At 40.3% G+C, this 20,774-nt stretch overlaps 3 protein-coding genes across 5 annotated transcripts; 2 read left to right on the top strand and 1 right to left on the bottom strand.

Moving 5' to 3' along the window:
• Positions 1-112: 112 nt before the first annotated feature.
• On the bottom strand, positions 113-14,863 carry LOC117570863 (monocarboxylate transporter 12). The gene is made up of 9 exons (XM_034252753.2): positions 14,426-14,863; positions 7,948-8,335; positions 6,173-6,292; positions 5,519-6,111; positions 5,276-5,461; positions 5,091-5,216; positions 1,610-1,940; positions 1,061-1,261; positions 113-977 (listed from the first exon to the last, which is right to left on the bottom strand). The coding sequence occupies exons 2-9, from the start codon at positions 8,096-8,098 to the stop codon at positions 814-816; spliced, it is 1,872 nt and encodes a 623-aa protein (XP_034108644.1). The 5' UTR covers positions 8,099-8,335; positions 14,426-14,863; the 3' UTR covers positions 113-813.
• Positions 2,734-5,065, top strand: LOC117570869 (putative fatty acyl-CoA reductase CG8306). The gene is made up of 7 exons (XM_034252765.2): positions 2,734-3,285; positions 3,386-3,474; positions 3,555-3,664; positions 3,728-3,929; positions 3,995-4,363; positions 4,424-4,573; positions 4,786-5,065. Exons 1-7 carry the CDS (start codon positions 2,794-2,796, stop codon positions 4,865-4,867), a joined length of 1,494 nt encoding a protein of 497 aa, XP_034108656.1. The 5' UTR covers positions 2,734-2,793; the 3' UTR covers positions 4,868-5,065.
• Positions 14,864-18,621: 3,758 nt separating the features above from the next.
• LOC117577977 (uncharacterized) lies at positions 18,622-20,075 on the top strand. Of its 3 annotated transcripts, none has more exons than XM_034263060.2 (2): positions 18,622-18,760; positions 18,808-20,075. In XM_034263060.2, exon 2 carries the CDS (start codon positions 18,856-18,858, stop codon positions 19,555-19,557), a length of 702 nt encoding a protein of 233 aa, XP_034118951.1. In that variant the 5' UTR covers positions 18,622-18,760; positions 18,808-18,855; the 3' UTR covers positions 19,558-20,075. The 3 variants fall into 3 exon arrangements, with proteins under 3 accessions (XP_034118951.1, XP_034118950.1, XP_034118952.1); XM_034263059.2 differs by having other exon boundaries at positions 18,636-18,760; positions 18,811-20,074; XM_034263061.2 differs by having other exon boundaries at positions 18,646-18,760; positions 18,829-20,075.
• Positions 20,076-20,774: the final 699 nt, after the last annotated feature.

Genomic DNA, 20,774 nt, shown 5'->3' with positions numbered 1-20,774 from the left:
AAAGCGCTGCCAAAAGCTAAAGCTGTTTAAAAGCTCAACTCTCCCAAAATGCAAAGTCGATGTTATAAGTGGAGACAACAATTGAAAGTACATAAATGTTTTGTGGTAAAAGTATAAAATATGGTTGTTGGTGTTCTTCTTGGGTTCTCATCTTTAATGTCATAACAAATTTAATAAGAGTACAAATAAAAGTCAATATGCTTAGAGCTAAAACAAATAAAAAAATCAACACACGGACCTTATATGGAATGAATATATATATATATCCGTATATATATGGTTTGTATATATGTATGTGTGTATGTCTGTACTAGATCAGCGCCAGATCGGTATATAAGGCCATAAGCATAATAATGTCAGAGCTAGTTGTAAATATGTGTGTGTTCACAACACAGCTAACGAAAGAAGAGCACAATTTGTGCGTACTTTGATTTTGTTCCTGTTTCGTCTTTTCTTGCACTCCTTGTTTTTCTTGTTGTTTATAAATAAATTATGGCTACAGCTATATAGAATACATATATGTCTTTCTGCCTACTTACATACGAGTACATTTATCACTATTTCAATGTATATATCTTTTTTTGTTATGCATTCCAGCTTTTTTTTCGCAATTATTAAAAAAAAAATGTACAATATTTCCCTTAAAACAAAAAATGAAAAAAATATGACGTAAATAACTAGCATAGTTAACAATTAGTAATAATCGGTAAGAAAAGTCAATATAATTGGAGTTGAGCGTCATGGTTTTGTGCGCTCCCCACATCCTGTAACCCGCTAGAGTCTACATGCGCCCCCTGCCGGCGAGCAGCGCAACTAACTGAGCGCCAGCTGCTCCGAGTTGAGCTTGCGTTCAAGCTGGCGCGACTGACAGCGTTGCAGCGGCGGAATGCCAAACATGACCAGGCCACTGATCGCAATCATTATGCCGGCCATGAGGAAAGCCGGTGAATACGTGTTCGTGATATCGTACATCCAGCCTGCCAAATGAGCAGAGAGAAAGAGAGAGAAAGAGAAAGATTAATGTGCTATCATTGTGTTTCGATGGGGGTTGTTCACTTACCGCCAATCGGGGGACCAATGAAGCTGGCGATGCCCTGGAACAGCAGCAGCAGACCAAAGGCATTGGTCAGTTTCTCCAGGCCGAGCAGATCGACGAGGATCACCGATGTGAGACCCACGTAGGCACCGATCGTGAAACCGAACACCGAACAGTAGACCAACAGCGAGTTGTAGTCCGTGCACAGTGGCACCATCGCGGTAGCTGCAATACGAAATTGCATTATCATTATTCAGAAATAAGCAAAACATAAAAATTGTCATTAAAAATAAACACATTTTAAACAGTTAACAAAGATTGTTCATGCTTAATATTCAAGTGATTTATTAGCGCCATCTAATGGCGAATGTTTGACTGTGAAGTTTTTAGAAGTTATGAAAAAAAAAATACATTTGTCAAAATTATAAAATTCATAATAAGTATGCGAGCGAACAAAGCGCTGAAATTTAATCTAAGTGACTTTATCTCACTTTGTCTGAGCACAGGAATTGAATTAAGCGACCGAAACTCTTCGAGGCTGGCGCCATCTAGCAGGGAAGAAGCTTGACTTACCTATGCCACAGGCTGTAAGGCAGACGTTGTAGACGAGCAGGCGATTAACCCACGGCTTGTCCGCAATGTAGCCGAGGATGATTCGACCCACGGTATTCGCCACGCCGATGGTGGCGATGAGGAAGCTTGCCTGCTGTTTGTTGATGCCCAAGGTTTCGCAGTGGGCAGCGACATAAAGATAGGGCACGTTGAAGCCGATACTGGTGCAAAAGTTCGAGATGGAGAAAATGACGAAGACGGCGTCCTTCAGCAGCGAGAAGTTCATCATTTCGGCGAAGGTGTCGCGCGTCTCCTTGGAGCATGTGATGCAGCCGCAGCATTTTGTCAACTCCTGTGGATATCAAAAAGAACTAGGTCAATATTTGGGGCGAGGTATTTCAGATATGAAGTGAGCATAGCCCGCAAAGTGCGCTTCCAAGTGAGCAAAGGCAACATTGTTGGTTCTGAAACTGAACCTGAACACAGTTTTTCGAATTTACATAACATTAAATGCAGCACTAACTAGTTAATAAGTAAAAGTTATTAAGTTGCTATGATGTTTTTCAGATTTTCTGCTTTAGTCTTCAGTTGGTCGTTTCCATTTGACCTTTTCGTCACGATCTTCTCCACTTGATCTTTACTCCTCGATCTTTTCCACCTGATCTACTCCACTTATGCTTCTTCACTTGATCTTCTTCACTTTTTACTCTTTACTTTTTCTTCTGCACTTGTTTTACTTCACTTGTTGTTCTCCACTTGTTCTTCCAGCTTGAACTAATTTACGACAAAGTAGAACGTTTTATTTTCCCCGATTCCTATCAAGGGTGAACGGTCGCTTTTTATGCTAAACTATAATGTTGCTGTCATTGTAAGAAAGCGTCATTTATGCGCAGAGTATTGTGTAATCGAAAGTGTTCGCGCGATTTGCATGTGAACAGGTGAACTTGTTTGTTACTTACAAACAAGTCGCATTCTAGTTTTGTTGACCACTGAACTAGTGAATACAATTCTGATTGCGTACGCGTCTGCGTCCGCTTTTGCGTCTAGCGGATTGTGAATAATGCATAATTTCTTTTTGGGGAGAGGTCACTTCAAGTGGCAAATGGCTTAGGGTCCGCTGCACGTTTGCTTAGAAGCTTAGTCTTCAGTTGGACGTGGAATTGCGTGGAACTGCGACTGCTATCGACTACCCGACTACGACTACCATGGGCGTTGTGGATGGATTCTACGAGGGCTGCGAAATCTTTGTTACCGGCGGCTCAGGTGTGGTGGGCAAGGCGCTGATCGAGAAGCTGCTACGCTCCTGCAATGTGAAGCGCATCTATGTGCTGCTCCGCACCAAGAAGCAGCTGAGTGCCGAGCAGCGTTTGGACAAACTGCGACAGGCCAACATCTTTCAGGTGCTGCGCCTTCAAAAGCCCCAAGAGGTGGACAAACTTGTTGCCATACCAGGTGATGTCTCGCTGCCCCAGTTGGGCATTTCTTCCGAGCATCGCCAGCTGCTCTCGAATGTCTCGATTGTGTTCCACTGTGCGGCCACAGTGCGCTTCGATGAGCCGCTCCGCATCGCATTGCGACTCAACGTGGGCGGCACCTTGGAGGCCCTCAAGTTTGCCGAGCAACTGCAGCAGCTGCGCATTTTCGTGCACGTCTCAACGTTCTTCAGCAATCCCTACCTGGAGCGTGTGGAGCCCAGGGTAAGTCAGTCTGTCCGGTAATCAGTCAGTTAAGTCAGTCAGGGAATCGGGTAGCGAGATAAATGTTCTCTATCTAATCCTTAATCTCTTCTTCACACAGTACTATTCATCGCCCATGGACTGGCGTCTGTGTTTGCGTCTGTTGGACGAGATCAAGGATGACGACGTGCTAGATGCTCTCACCTCCAAGTAAGTGCAGTTTCCACATTATCTACCTCATCCTCAAGCTAAACTAACGACTCCCTCTCCCTCTCTGACTCTCTTTGCAGACTGACCGTGGGTTTCCCCAATACATACACGTTTACCAAGAACCTCGCCGAGTCTCTAATCAATGACTACCACACTCGACTGCCCGTGATTGTCTATCGTCCCTCAATATGTGAGTTTCTGGTTTCCCTTCTCTTCTCTATTGACTAACAAAACGTGCTTCCCCTTCGGTTAGTGTTGTTTGCTGTGCGTGATCCGTTGCCGGGATATGCACCCTCATTGATGGGCGCCATGGGTCTTTTCTCGCTGGTGGGCGCCGGAGTGCTGAAGACCGTCTACATACGCAAGGATGTGCATCTGGACATTACGCCTCAGGACATGGGAATCAAGGCTTTGTGCTACTACGCCTATGCTGGCTGTGAGGCCTATCGCAATGGGTAATATTGTAAATGCTAGCTGAGTTCTGTACCATGCTTAGTTCTGTGTTTTGATTTTCCTAAAGCGCTCCGAAGGATTTGATCGTCTATCAGAGCTCCTCCCGCACACATATTCCGCATACTTTCCTCCACATGGCTGAGAACATGGACGTCATCGATCTGTGGCACAAGGGCGCCTTCTTGATGAACCTATTGGCTCCCGGCTGTCATTACACGGACAATCGTTTAGTCTATAAATTCCTAGTGTTTACCAAACAAATTATACCAGCTTTGCTTGTGGACATGCTGCTGAAGCTCTTCGGTCGTCCGCCAGCGCTCATGCCTATCGCGCGCAAGTCCTATCAAACGCTGGAGGTGATGAAACCCTTCATGTTCAACAACTACGACAGTCCCGGTTGCACTGATATCGACACCGTTCTAGACATAAATCGAAAGTAAGCTAACTGCAGTGAAGATGCATTTGATGGGTTCTCTTAATTATTTTTCGTTTGCAGCACGGAATTTTGTCTGTACGATGAATATCGTTATGCGCATTCGGAGGAACGTCTAATCACCGCTTGCAAGAACATGATACTCAGCATTCGACACGATTTACTTGGCGAGAGTCCACAGACACTGCCACGGGCTCAGATCATTTTGCGCATGTAAGTAGCTCTCCCCTTGTTCCTGAGGTTTTCTTTCTACTACTTCCTTAGCTAGAGGATAGGTTTCTGTTTATCCCCAGAATTCAATTAATTCGCTACAGTTCCTCTACTTTAGTCTTTTCTTTTCAACACTTTGACTTTATGTAGCATCTATTGCTTAATTATATTCCCTTATTATGATATTATTTCCCTCTGTAATTCTTCTCTATCAGCAAGGAAAACATCAATATTGCCGTGCGCCTCTATCTGCTCTATAAGCTCTGTTGCTGGCTCTGGTATTCCTACCTCGTTTAGCTGCTCGGTCGACTACAGGGTTATTTATGCTACCCAAATCGCTGGGATAGATATTCTTAGATCTATCTGAGGCTTTATCTGATATAGTACTTTATATGGGAGATATCGGCTTCGGTTTATCGAAGGAATTGCGCAAATTTTTTTGTTTTTTTTTTGTTCCTAGTCCCTAAGCTGCCAAACAATATTTTGTATGCAAATAAAATTAAATGTATCAAAAACTGACCTGACTCTGACCCAACGGATGACTCTGACGCAGCGATCCATAGCGCTTGATGACCCCGGAACCGGAACGCGAACGAGACAGATCATTGCGTGAACTGGTGTACTCGGGAATATTGTGCAGCGAGCCCTGAAATCATTGGAAATCATACAGAGTGAGGCTGGCGGGGATTCACAAGATACACATACCTGATAGAGGGCATCGGGTCGATACATTGTGCCGCTGGCGCTGTGCTCACGATGCGAATCACGCAGCGGCATCAACTGCGGCTGGCTGGCAAAGGTCCTGGTGATGTCATCGTTGCTGTTGCTCTTCACCACCGTTGTGCTATTGTTCACCGCCTGTCCATTGAGCAATCCATTCGAGTTGTTGTTCTGTGCGGATATCGGATTAAATCTCTTTTGTAAGTCGACAACTGTTGCTCAACTTACCAGTCCCGGCTTGAGGTTGTGTCCTACGCTATTGGACCGACAGAGTCCGTTGCCAGCGCCTCCGCCAATTGTTGGTGTATCGTTACGTTGCGGCAGCTGCAGATACTGATCTGTAACGGGTTTCGCCTTGAGCGGTTCCAGCTCAGCGGGCGTTACATTCTGATCCTTGATGCTTGATTTGTTGCCCAACTTTGCGGCCTTGGGCTGTGGCGCCTCCAAGGGTCGAAACATGGCACCAAAGATGATGCAGTTGAGCATCAAGCCGCCAATAATAAGCATGGCACCACGCCACCCATAGCTAGCGATCAGCGTTTCAGTCAGCGGGGCAAACACAAACGTGCCAAAGCCAGAGCCACAGACCGCAATGCCCGTGGCCAGGGAACGCTTCGATTCAAAGTATTGCGTCACACTCACAATGGCCGGCAAATAGATGAGACCGAATCCCAGGCCAGTGCCTACGCCAATTGTGATGATCAATGTGGCCACATTTTGAGCAAACACGCTGGCAATGATGCAACCAGCCGCAAGAAGAGCGCCCGCAATTGTCACCGTGCGACAACCGTATCGATTCACAAACGAAGAGCTGATGGGTCCTGCAAAACGCATTAAAGTAAATAAGTATGTGTGGAGAGGCAAAGGTTGAAGTTCACTTACCCGAGGAGAAGGTCACGCCCACCATGATGGAGGCTATCCAGGCCGTGTAGCCCTTGCCCTCATTGAAGTACGTGAGAAACTCGTTGTAGAAGATGCCAAAAGAATATGTCATGCCATCGGCTGTGGATCAAAGAGGTGATAACAAATGGGGTAAGCTCGTTTCACAATCAATAATTTCATTAATAACAACTTCATTATCTTTTACTTTATTAACTTGTTGCTGAACAACTTTTTCATGCACGTTAAGATCAATTTCAAGCACATTTTCAGCCATCCTATGTAGGCAACGTTGCCAAACTTCATTATTTCCGCTGCGCTCGAAAGTATGCAATACAAATCGAATCGAAACGAAATCTAATGTCATAAATCAGTTTAGTTGGCAATTAATAAGAGTATTGAAAAACGTTGTTGTGTTGTTTATCAGCTACCTACTCTGTGGTTGGCCTGGCATTTATATGGCTCAAAAAAAACTAACCCAGTTATAGGCCCCGACACTCGGGAGCTTCTTACGGGGACCCGGGGGCAATTAGGCGCTATTTGATAAGATTAGGCAAGTCGACCACTTGGCCAATTAGCCAATTAATTATTATGTATTAACCCATTACATTTTAGTGGGCACCTCTTTCTCCTTGTCGCTCTTCATCTCGTTTTGCATGGTTTTTTTTTTTTTTTTGCCGTCTAGCAGTCGTAAATTTAGTAGTTGGGCAACGAATTTATGACTTATGGCTGGCGCAGAAAACAATGATTTGATTCGCACGCTCTTTTATGACCACGCGAGAAGGAAGGGAGAATGGGGAGTGCTAAGCACATGTCCATATGCCATAAGCCGGCCAAGGTGTTGGTTTTGTTTTTTTTTTTATTAATTTATGAATGCAGCTAGAGCTACAGCAGTAGTCGACTTCGGTTGCCAGGCGGCGGCAAAGACGTTTACAAAAGACAGCAACAGGCGCTACTTCAAATCAAATCAAAATCCAGCAGAGTTGTGTGCACAGTGGTTGCCAGTTGATGATAACGCCATCAAATTCTCTCGACTCTCGATGTTTATCGTACACAAATAATCGCTCTTTGAACACACACAAACACTTTATCTCATTCACTTAACATATAATATATACTATATCAAGAGAGTCTTTAGCGCTCTAATCAGATCAGTTTAGTCTTTGATAGAGTTCCATTAGTATATTAGATTATACTTGTTTACCGATTTGATAGATATGCGTCATCGCCAACATTGAAAGCAAGCATTGCAAGTGTTTTTTTTAGAGCATGTTCAAGGTGTATTTTCCTTGCAGCAATTGGGGGAATTTCAAAATCTGTTCAAGATTTTTATTCTTTTTAATAAGAACTATTTGTTAAAAATTTTAAATGTAGGGTGTTACTAAAGTAAACTAGGTATAAGATGTTAATAATACATTTGGAAAATATATGTATGTATATAGGAAGAATAAAATGAAATTCCTAACATTCCGAAGTGCTATATTATTAACTCGACAACAGCATACAGCGAAACGTATTCACTTATTTATGGACACAGTTTTATTGTGTTCCTCAATCGATATGGAATATAGCACAGCATTATCTGCTTGAGGTCTTTCTATATATATATATATAGAACCATATAGCTTAGATTAGATATCTCAAGGATTTCTGGCTTATCGTTGTCACTCGTGTTTATTGCCATGACAAATGATGTTTGCACCACGGTGCGCGTGTGTCCAGGTCAAGTGGTAATGTCTGGTTAATTGATTGACTGAGGGAATGCACAGAACACTTACTGACAATGTGGATCATGAAGGAGCCAAAGACGACAACCCAGCCCCATCCGCCATCGGGAGGCGTTGGCATCGCGTCCATTTCCATTTCACAGTTTGCATTTCCATTTTCCGCCTGCTGGGATTTTCTTCTCGCGGGTGGTCCGTGCACCATTTTGTTGCTCTTGTGGAATGTGCTGTGTGGTTTTTCTGTCTCTCACTCTCTTTCTCTCTCTGTCTCTCTCTCTTACATCACTTGTAAATCTCTTTCTCTCTCTCTCTCTCTCTCTCTCTCACTCCTTCTTCTGTTTTTTTTTGTGTTTGCGGTGTGAAGATTGTTTTAGCTGCGCGACGGCTTGGAGTGCTGCAACATGTTGCACGTAGAACTTCGAGCGTGGGAGGACGGCAACAGCTGAAATGGGATTACAATTGAGACAAGCAATTAGCACAACATGGCTACAGTGAAACATCAATAAAGCAGCTGCCACTGTCAGTTCTTAATTCAATTACGAAAGCACTTGGCTTCTAAATTGTTTATAATGCAAAATATCTATTGCATCCTGTCATTAATTAAGAATGACAAATCCTTGTAGATTATGTAAAGTATAAGTGTGTTATGTGATTCTCCCGAACGTTGGCATTATAAAAGGTTCATGAACTATACTCTCAACAGTATTCGTAATCAAAACAAAACTGAAAGTTGATCAAGTAAAACAAGACGTAATTCTAATATTGCATTTTTCGAATTGCGAAATAGAATACAATATTTTTTTTTACATTGGATGAGAATACAAAATTTGATTTGAATTATGTAAATTCATATGGTGAAAGACGATACTGAATTCAGAATAAAGGGAAAAAAAATCTTGTAAAGGTAAAAAAGTGAAATCAAATAAAGTACATTCTAAGAACTCGCTTTTATATACATTCGAGAAACATAATAATAATAAAAATTATAAAAAATTACAAAAAATGTAAAAGGAATTATTATTTTTAAAGAAATTGAAGTACAAAAGAATATATACAAGGAAAGTGTTGCAGCACTTTGTCGGTAGTCAATATACCCGCTTTGCAAAGCGAGTGCGAGGTAAAAGTGATAAGTGCATTGTGAATGGCAATTTCAGTTGATGTGGATGTTGATGTGGACTTGCACTTGGACTTGGACGTGGATTGCAATTATTTGATTCGTGCTGATGGGAAACGAGAACCGAATCGAAGCGGTTATCAAGTTGCGGCGCCACCTTTTGAACCGTCCTGTCAATCAGACGACAACAGCAGCAGGTCGGTGCAGGGGATGAGGGGGAGAACAGACGTAACGCTGTCAATCTGTGTTACGAGGAGAAGTGGAAGTGGAAGGAGAAGGAGACTGATGGATGGAATGAATATAAATATGAATATGAATAACATGAATACGAGTAGTTTGTTGTTTTCCTCACTTCTTATCAGCGACTTTTTGAACTGCGCGGGCGCAGACAATCCGAGCGGGGGGAGAATGGGGAATGGAGATTGAAGAATCCGAGGAGGGCGTGACACAATCCTCCATGCTCCTCCTCCCCTCCCCGACATTCCGCAGTGATCAGCGAAATGTGCAAAGTGAAAACAGTTTCATTATATTTAATGAAACTCATTTGGATTATCAGCCGACAATCCGAGACGACAATAACGACGAGTATGTGAATATATGGACCCCCCTCGTATTCAGGCAATAAAAAGCATATATACAAACATCTTCACAAACATATATACATATGTATATATATGAGTACAATAATAATATTATTATGGGCATTGGGAATTGTTGAAAAACAATCGTAAACGGAGCCAAAGTCAAGCCATGTTTATGCGTACACAGATCTCGTGATATTCACCAAGCACAAAGAGCTGCCAACTTGCTGAGCTAAGGCTGTCAACTTGCTGAGAATATCTTCAACTATTAACTGCTTTGTTACTTTAGTTCTAATGTCAACTTGGCTGACTTGTCAACTTAATGTTTAAAGAGCTACCAACTTGCTGAGCTAAGACTGTCAACTTGCTGAGAATATCGTCAACTATTATTTGCTTTGTTACTTTAGTTGTAGTGACAACTTAGCTGACTTGTCAACTTAATATCTAAAGAGCTGCCAACTTGCTGAGCTAAGGCTGTCAACTTGCTGAGAATATTATAAACTAATAACTGCTTTGATCCTTTAGTTGTAGTGTCAACTTAGCTGACTTGTCAACTTAATGTCTAGAGAGCTGCCAACTTGCTGAGCTAAGACTGTCAACTTGCTGAAAATATCTTCAACTATTATTTGCTTTGTTACTTTAGTTGTAGTTACAACTTAGCTGACTTGTCAACTTAATGTCTAACTGTCGTCTTAACTGCATTTGCGTTCTATTCTTTATTTGTCCGCTTAGCTGAGCTGAACTTAACAATTGGTTTAAACTTTGCTGTCAACTTGCTTAGCAAAGTGCAACAGAATATTTGAATCACAAGGCCGTGGGATATTTTTGAACTGACACCATCTACAGGGCAATTTTAAACCTTAAACCAAACAAATAAAGACAAATTATTACAAACTTAACGAACACAGTTCAAGTAGAGTTCAAAATAAATAGTATGGTATTTATGTAATTGGAGACTCGAAAGATTTCTAATAGAATTTCAATTGCACATACTTAAAGGGTCTCAGCAAGTCGATTAGACTCGCAGTTGTTTGCAAATATTTAGTTGTCGTCAGCGAGTTTAAAGTGTTATGCAGACATAGTTTGCATGCTTCAGCATACCTTGCATTACTTACATATAGGTGTGTGTGTGCACGTGTGTGTATGTATGTGTGTGTGTATGTTGCTGCCGTCAAGTGAAAACAATACGCAAAAAGTTGCAACAAAGCAAAACGATGATAATAATGACGACACGATAAAACACAAAAAAAAGATGCAGTTGCAAAGGGTAGACAACGAAAGAGAGAGACAGAGCGTTTCAGAGAGATAGAGAAAGACAGATAGGGAGTAAGTGAGATAGAGAGAGAGAGAGAGAGAGAGAGAGAGGCGCAGCAGCAGCGCAATCGGATGAACCACAATGTAAATGGAAAATTGAAATGGGAACAAAAGTGCTGTCCTCCCCTCTCAGGCTATCAGCAACTGTTCGCATGAGACACACACACACACACACAGGCGTGGACAAAAGCTGCAACAATAACAACGTTAAACTTTAAGCGGTAGCGCAACAAAGGCAACGCGATTAGAGAATGAGTTTAGGGGCGTCGGCGACAGCAACAACAACAACAAAGTGTCTAAAACAACAACAAACAACAACAGGAAATGACGCTTGCAATCAACAAGTGACTCACGTGTAACTATCACAGTCACGTCTTAGGACTTACGCCTTACGCCTTACGGCACATGTCTTATGCCTTACGGCTTAAGATTGAGGACTTTCGAGTCACGTGACTCTTCATGCGGCGGCGCTCAACTTTTGTATAATCAGCGACTATTAAAATTCCCTCCTCTCGCACTCTCTTTCTCTCTCTCTCCCTCTCCCTTAACACACCTCCCTCGCATTTTAATCATCTTTGTCACTTGCTCTGTGATCTGTGTCAAAAATGAAATCAGAGCAAATTCTTGACCATGACTTTGACGCTCGGACATTGCAAATATACTATACAGTATATATATGAACATATATAGTATGCTTATGTATAAGTAGGTTCTTGATTATGATGCTCCTAATCTCAACGCAAGCAACAAAAACATTGCGCATACGCAGCGTGCACTAATTGAGAGCTCAGTCTTCGTCTCCATCTGTGTTGCTGTCTCTGTTTCATCGCCCACTCATTGAAAGCTATTGAGATCTGAAAAGTCTACTACCATATGATAGTTGTATGTTATACTATAACTATATAAGCTCGTAATATCATTTATCGCGCACTTTTAACGCCCACTCGAAATGATGATCAAAAGTTCCGCAAACAAACAAAAAAAAAAAAGAGCAGCTCTTAGATCGCGTGTAGCGTCATCTCATAATTGAGTGCGGCTCGTCAGATTCATTAGATTATTAGATTCAATTTCATCATCAGGAAATCTATGCGATTTGCAAATGTTTGCAGCGTTTTGAATTTATTGTAAAACCTTAGCATTTAAAGAATTTAAACAATCGAAGAGTATTCAATAAAAATTGTTTCTTTACAATTAAGTAAAGATTTCTTTAGTAAACTGTTTCAGAAAAGTGATTAATTTAAAACGAATACGTTTATTTATAGTAGTAGCTTTTAAGGTCTTGGTATTGTTACAATAAGAAATGCATAATTATATCTTATAAATGCTCGAGTGGAGTTCAGATCGATATGCAGTTTATCTGAGCGCGACTAAGTAAATAGACTGCTTTTATAAGTAGTAAGTAATACACATAATATATTCTGATAGCCGGACGACAGCCTTTGTCGCTATCTCCGTCTAACAATAAAGCAGTCTCTGCTCTTTGCTCTTTGGCTATTTCTTGGAGTCCGTCGATAACAGCTTCGCAGTTAGCAACGCTCAGTTTTTAACTATTATCGTGGCGAGGAAAGGGTAAGAAGAGAAGGGCGAGAGAGGGAGAGGGAGAGGCTGAAGTTTAATGCCGAGTGCAACACTGACCTACCCCAAATGCAAAATGCACACAACTAACAAACGAGTAAAGCTTAAATGCCGAATAGTCAAGAGCAACAGGTGAGCGATGAAGTAGGCGAAAGGGAGGGAAGAAAGCAAGAAAGAGAGAAAATAGAGAGAGGTTAGGGTGAAGGCAGTGAGGGGTGGGAAGTGTTGCAGTTTGTTTGCTGCAGCTTTTGGCAGCTTTTGCGTTGTTCAATTTTGTTGACAATGTCATTGAACTCGCAAAAAACAAATTAGCAAAATGTCAATGTCGTGAGACAGTTAGACTGAGATAGAGAAAGAGAGAGAGATAGAGAGAGCTTTGTGTGATAGAAGTGCATTCAGATTGCAGTAAAATTAGCTCTCGCTCTTACATTTTCTTTCTCTAGAGTTTTCTCACCTTGCCCGACGCATTTTGTTGAATGCGTTGGAAAATGCAGGAAACGGTGAAAATTGTGCTCATGGATATGCAAATGCTTGCAAATGAATGACATTTTTATGATCGGAATAAAGAAATAGAATAAAGAGCATGGCGACTAATTGCGCTTCAATCGCCTTTGTCTTCGCTGCTATCTCGCTTGCACTCGCATCGCGCTATCTCTGTCGCCGTTGTTGTCGCATTTGCACTTTGTTCATTACTACAGATAGCAATAATTAGCATTTTATTAATTTACATGTCTGTCTCAATAATGCAGTCGAAATTTGCGGTCACACAATTTAATTACTTTGGCCTTGCTTTTGATTTAACGCAATGTGACATCTTTCTTTCTTTCACTCTCTCTCTCTCTCTCTCTCTCCCTCTGTCACTCTCTCTTTCTTTCTCTCACTTCTTTACTCTCGCCCTCATTTCACCTGTTGCTCTTGGCATCCTTTTGGCCAGCCTATTAACCCACTGCCATCAATGCAATTAGTCTCTATAAGTGAGGTTAAGTTCGCCGAAATGAGGTTATGGTCACTTTAGGTCAAGAGAAACATCAACTTATTGGATTAATAATGTTATTGTTCTGCATTAATCAGGTTAACATTAAGGCTGTGTGTTTTCTGTGCATAACTTTTTGTGTTCGCTACGAAACTAACAAATATGAATAAAAGTTAATCAACTTAGTCAACAGTTTTCACTTAACAACTTTAATAATATATGTTTACTATAATTGTCAATGCATAAAACAACTCGAATTTTATTGGAATATTATATTTATTTATTTAAGTTTGTTTATGACGCTTTAAGAATTGACAAGTATAATTATTTTGGCATTAATCAACTTGTTGTGTTGTCATTAAAAAGTGCAAAATATATTTTGAAAAATTTACAAATATATGATAATTATTTTTGCACATTTTTGTCTGATATTCCAATTTATTTGTTTTATTCTTAAAGAAGTTTAAAGAATTGCCAGATATTAATATTTCTTCAAGCTTATTTTTAAAGCATGTATTTTTGTTTTTGTTTTTTTAATTGACAAATTAGATTATTCTCACATCACTTTTATCTATATAAGCTATAGGAAAGCAAGCTATATACACATACATATAGAGAGTCTATCTTTCTTAAAATACGGATTTTGTTTGCTTTGTTCTAGCAAGTTCATTGCCATCAGCATGAGCATTTGAAAGAGCTTACGCTATTCGCTTTGTCACACACTTCTTCATTATTTGCAATATCGATAAAACGTATCAAGCACTGCATTTACTATATAAAATAACAAAATACACCCAGCGGCAATCATTTGCAGTCCACATGTCAGTCAATGTGAATTCCGCATGTCAGTTTCTTCTTCCCACTTTATTGCTCTATTTGTGTCGCTTATTTTTGGACACCCGACAGAATTTTCAAAAATAAAAATAAATATCGTTTGGCACTTTTCAAATTTGTGTAGTTCGCTTCATTGCTTACCTGTTTTTCAGTCTTTTTCTAAAGCTGAAAGTTCTATTTACACGTTCTTATGTTTGTTTCAATTATTTATGTTTTGTGCTTGCACTTTTTTTGTATTGAAGTTAAATATTGATTTTGCTTTTTGTATTATTTATTCATTGATTGTATTGTGTCCTTTTTATAGATGCTTCACTTCACTTTTGCCACTCAATGTGCTTTGCAGATGCACCGCTTTTTAAATAATGCAGAACAACAGAAAAAAAAATAATAAGAAACGTCACACGAAAATATCGAAATATATTTATATATAATATTTTATTTAGCGCGACAGAAGCTTATAACGGTTATTGAAGACACTGTTTGACTAGCTGGATTATTAAATTGTATTTTAAATTTCGACGAGAGAAGGAATTCGTCGGTTCGGTTTTGTGGAGTGAACACAGCCGTTGCCGCTGTGAGTGAGCGAGCATTTAATAATTGTTTCGCCGACTAACGAAATCGAGGCGCGACGCCACATAAATCAACAGTTCGTTCTCTTTCTCTCTTGCTATCACAGCACTCTCTCGCTCGCGCACTCGCACTCTCTCCCTCTCTCTCTCGCTCTCGCTCGCGCTCTCGCTCTCACGTTTCTTATCACTGCGAGCATTGTGAATTAGAGAGTCTTATCACAGCGATTCTCAAATCTATTCAAATTTCTGCTGTTCGTAACAAAATTTCTTCTTTTTTTTTATACCCACTACCCATGGGGTAAAAGGGTATTATAACTTTTAGAGACGATATAGCCACGGATGTCTGTAGATTTTTGCTGTGCCCACTTCCGGCCTATCAAATTAAAAAGAATTTAATATAAACAGTCAGTTTAATGAGTGATTTTTGATATATACATTTGCAGTATATATTATCATTATTGAGTTTATTCAAGAAACGGTTTTACATTGACAGAAAATGCGAGTTGCGTCGGGTCTTAGTTGCTTTAGCTTACTTTCTGGTACATTTTGTACTCTGTGGTATATTGATATACTAAATGAACCTTTTGGTAACTTATAGTATTTTTTGGAATATTAGTTTGATACATTTTAGGAGTAATACCGAACTTATTTTTGCTTTTATTCATACAAAGCAGCGAGTATCTCACAGTCGACCACAGTCTTACTTGTTTTTTGTTAGTTTTATTTATTTCTATTTCGAAGTGGGCTACGCTAACTGCTGCTGGGGATGGTTGAAGGGTTAAGGAGTGTGAAGCTAATTGGAATTTGAGTTAAGTATTATTAATTAACAAATATAATATTTTGAAATGCCAAATTTTTGTAAAATTCAATTTATAGACAAAGCGATATAAATACAACTCTCTAACTTTAATTTGCCTTTTCCTCTTTGTTTTAGTCTTTTTTCTAAATTATCTCCCTAAACTGATCCGCCAAATAAATACTAAATAATATACGACCTTACATTTGAAATTGATTTTTATACCCGCTACCCATAGGGTAGAAGGGTATTATAAATTTGTGCCGGCAGCAAGTGTATGTAACAGGTAGAACGAGGCATCTCCGACCCTATAAAGTATATATATTCTTGATCAGCGTCAAGAGCCGAGACGATCTAGCCATGTCTGTCTGTTCGTCTGTGTATCTGTCCGTCTGTCCGTATGAACACCTAGATCTCAGAGACTATAAGAGATAGAGCTATAATTTTTCGACAGCATTTGTTATGTTTGCACGCAGATCAAGTTTGTTTCAAATTTTTGCCACGCCCACTTCCGCCCCTGCAAATCAAAAAAAACGAATAACAAGCGTAATTTGAAAGCTAGAGTTACGAATTTTGGTATATATAGTAATAACTATAATAGTTATGATTCCTGAATATTTGGTTGTGATTAGATACAAATTTTTGAAGTTATGAAGTCATTTTGAATGCGGTACTATATCGATATACCAAATACACCATTTGGTATATTTGTAATATTTTGCAGTATAGTCGGTATAATTTGAGAAAAATTCCGCAAAATATATTTCTTTTATTCAAAATGGGTAGTGGGTATCTCACAGTCGAGTACACTCGACTGTAGCTTTCTTACTTGTTCAAATTAAAGCTGCAATCTCTCAAAGCTTTAACTGTTCTGATCTATTATTTCGCATATAATATATTTACAGAATATTTGTAAATCGAATAAAAATGTAAGAAAATTAATGAACAAACGATTAACATTACACAAGCTACAGTGAAGTGTGCTCGACTCTAAGATACCCGCTACCCATTTTGATTAAAAGCAAAACAGAGCGGTATTATTCTTAAAATATATAAAATGATATAGTATTCATAATAATTCACAGAGTACAAAATATACCAGATTATTAGCCCTCAGCAACTAAGACTTAAAGTAAGTAAGAGTCTTTAATAACTTATAATATATTTATTAATTAATTTACAAAAATTCGCGAATCTAGCTTCACTTATTCTTCGATTTTTGCTGTCGAAAAAAAGTGTATCTCTCTATCTTATAGTCTCTGAGATCTAGGTGTTCATACGGACGGACGGACAGACGGACAAGAATATGTATACTTTATAAAGTTAAAACCCTATGGGTAGCGGTTACATTTGTTTATCTACTTTGTAGTAGATACATTCAGTTATTAAATGTTAGTTTTCACTCTTAAGTTGTGGATAAACACGGTCGATAAATGCTGCGGAATATGACCAACTGCATTTGCAGCTTAAGTGCGGAATATTTGCTCACGGTGTGCCAAAGTTTCGGCATTCTTTGCATTTTAAAATCTAACACATATCATTTGGGATCCGTTTGTAACAAAAACTTTGAAAATGTATTTGCTGGAGAAGCGCGTCGCACAGTGGGTCGAATGTTGTGATAAGTGACAGATGGAAATTGAAGTTGAGATAAATTTACAAGTATTTTTAGCTGTCATTTTGTGTAAACAAAAGGAGTTGCAGCTGTCGTTGCTATCAGTGTTTGTTGACATTGCATGACGTTTGTGTCACTGTGCGAAGTGTTTCGCACTGTTCGGCTAATTAATTCAGTAAACGATATTAAAATTGGTTCTACACCCGAAAATGTTTTATTGATAGCAGGTCGCATGCTTTGTGGCCCATGATTAATGGGTTATGACCAGGAGGAGGAGGAGTGGAGGGAAGTAGGGAGGGGCTGGACGACGTCGGTCAGCGGTTTTGCCGGATTAGTTTGGGGACTACGGTACGCATATGCCCTGTCACTGGGTAGGGCCATCGATTGTCTCTTATCGGCGACGACATCGCCAATGTCCGACGTCTAATCAGCCCGAGACCATCAAACTATATTGCCAAAGTGCACTACAGAGTGGGAAAGAGACAGAAAGAGGGAGTGAGGAAAGGGGCGCTTAGCTCGTGATCGAGCCAAGCAAACCTCGATCTTCATTGCCCTCCCCATGTCCAGTCTCAAATTTACGATCGTCGTCGATGTTGTCGTTGTCGTAAAACACCGAACACACACAGCACCCTAGACCGCGTTTATTGATAAGAGAACCCACTGAGTTTTGTTGTTTCGCATTGATTTCTATCAACTAGTAGTTGTATACATAAGAAACGAGGGGCCAAACACAGGCGTGTAAAACTTCCATTACATCAGCAAACAACATAAATACCCTAAGCAATTCAACACTGAGTGTGGGATCTTTTTCTTTTCTAACTGAAGTTCTCACGATCAAACTATTGAAGTTGCCCTGCGATAAAGTCACTTTTAATTAATATTTAGAATTGCTTAGGCTATTGATAAAATTCTATTATATTTTTTGAATTTTTGCAGAGTTTCAAAATTAAATTATAAAATTAAAACAACAACATAAAAACCTACAATTCATCAAAATTATTATATGTGTTTGTTGTTTTGATTGTTTTGATTGTTTTTTGTTTATTTTTTTTATTATTTATATATATTTGTATTATTTATATATTATTCTGATATATTTTGTTTTAAGACTACAAATGAACAGCAAGATCCAGTTTTGAGAATGTAAATTTATAAATTGAATTCTTATAATTTTTTTGTTAGATTCGTCACATAGCTAATATGCCCAGCGCACACACTACCGCACAGCTGCAGCAGTTGCAGTTGACAATTGTCGGTTGCTAGAGCATTCGATAAGCTGCGCGCGATAACAAGAAATCGATAACGATTGCGAGATGCAACTAGAGCGAATCGGAAAATCAATCAAACAAAAAACGCACAGGAGCGGAGTTGGCCTTGTCAAGGGTTTCAGGGTGGAATTGACTTAGCCTCTCTCTCTCTCTCTCTTAAATAGTTGACGAATTAACGAACACCGGAAACGGAAATTCTCAATTGGAATTTCTTAGCACTTTGAGAGTTTGGTAAGCAAAGAACTTAAGTCGCAACAAATTGTAGTTAGTTTCTTCAGCAGTTTGAAGCGAACTCACAGAACTTTCGTATATATTTTTTGCCGATCATGACCACCGAGTACGCTCCAAGCACATCACGGACAAATGCCAACAACTGGTGCTGCATCATGGACAAGCCGAGAGTTGAGGAAGCTGCCGGCGATGCTGGACCATCGACATCGCATCAGTCGACGACGCTGTTCAAGTGGCTGGCGCTGAACAATCAGCCCGCACTGGAAGATGAAACACCGCCAGCCAGTTTCTATGAGGTGCTGGGCAACGCCGAGGTTGCCTTCCACTGTGCGAACTGCTCGCGGCTGCTGCTCAGCCTCGATGCGGATGCACTGCAGCGCACAATTGGCACCCAGACTCAGGTGCTGAGGCAGTTGCAGCTGGGGCAGGCGCAGACTCAGACACAGTCGCAACTTGGTGCGCTACAGAAGCAGACGCAAACGGACCGGGAGGCCAGCGAAGAGGATCTGGCCATGCAGGCTCAGCTCGAGTGGCGACTTCAGCAGCTGCAACAGCAGCAGCAGGATGATCGCAGCTCTTTGTGGCCTTGGCTGAAGCAACTGAACGCTTTTTGGTCGCTACTGAAGACGCTGCTCATCTGGATCTCGGTGCTCAACGGTTGCTATCTTCTGTGCCGTGGCCTGTGGCATCTCAGCATCTGGCAGCGTCCGCTGATGGTGCCGCCGCCATCGAGCTCGTTGCCCGCGCTCCTCTATCGCAAGCTGTGCGCTCTTGCCAGGAAGTTGCACATCATTTGATAGCAGCCGCTCCTGGTAACATTCCACACACAGCAGCAGCAGCACAGGTTCGAAAATAGTTTAGTTGCTATTTATAAACAATAGCGGGCAAAGCTCGCTATTTTAAGCCGCGTTCCCGATCGAGAGACAGCAGAGATAGCACAGCACAGCACAGTTTCCCCCATTCCCGGTTTGTTTTACCTCCTCCCCCCAGCCCACCTAGAATATTATACAGTCAACAATAACAGCGACTTCTGTAGAGAGATTACCCCTAGGCATGTTCTAAACATAAATTTCATTGTGTATCCCGACACCAACCACGTTGATAACAGCGTTGACACCATCTCAAATTTACGGTCAATACATCTCTCAGACACCTCTCTCTGTCTCTACCTCTCTCTTTTTATTTCTCCTCCCCTTCTCTCTCTCTGTCACCATCTTTCATTAATCTACTGTTCTGCACATCGAATATACAGTGTATGTAAAACAGCTCAATAAATACGACAATTGCACATAATAACAAGAAAAGTTCGCTTCACATTCGACTGTGCAAGACCCTTTGCTTTTGCTATGTATTAAAAATACTCCTGTCGAATGCTGCGTCCACAAAAGTCTCTTGTTTGTGTGGAAACGCTTTATCAGCACTGAAAATGGGGAAAATACAACTGCTGATGTGGATCAGTAAATATTTATAACTCTCCTACTTGTTTCGCAATTCATGAAAGATCAACACTTTTCACTTTTTTGTATATAAGACTCTATTTAGACCAAGTACATATACTTCAATGATGGAGTTTTATGATGCAAAGTGTTTACACCGCAGCCTAGTCTAAACAGGGTATAAAACAAATTCAAAAGTTATTCTAAACATTATCAGGAGTTATTAGAAATAACAGATGACAATAGTAGTCCAGATGTGAATGTACTTTTTGATCTGCGACCTACTATTTCGACTTGTTTGATTTGCTAAATATATAATTTGAAATCAGGTCATTAAAGATTTCCAGTTTCGTATACAATATTTGTGATACGCGGGCCTATGTCCAGATTAAGGTTTCGAGAACAAGCTGAGGGGAAAAATTCCACTGGGATTCAACGTAGGTCGATTCAAGTTTCACGGCTAATGGTCAATGGCCCCCGATAGACTTTGATAACAAGCAGCTTTTACATACACATTCCACTGAAGTTCACACCCAATAAAAAACGAGATCAAATTCATGCTATCTATTATAAGTACA

The sequence above is a fragment of the Drosophila albomicans genome, chromosome X (genome assembly GCF_009650485.2).
Source record: "Drosophila albomicans strain 15112-1751.03 chromosome X, ASM965048v2, whole genome shotgun sequence".
Lineage (NCBI taxonomy): Eukaryota > Metazoa > Arthropoda > Insecta > Diptera > Drosophilidae > Drosophila > Drosophila albomicans.
The sequence above is the reverse complement of the archived record's forward strand: the minus strand, read 5'-3'. Positions and strand labels throughout refer to the sequence as shown.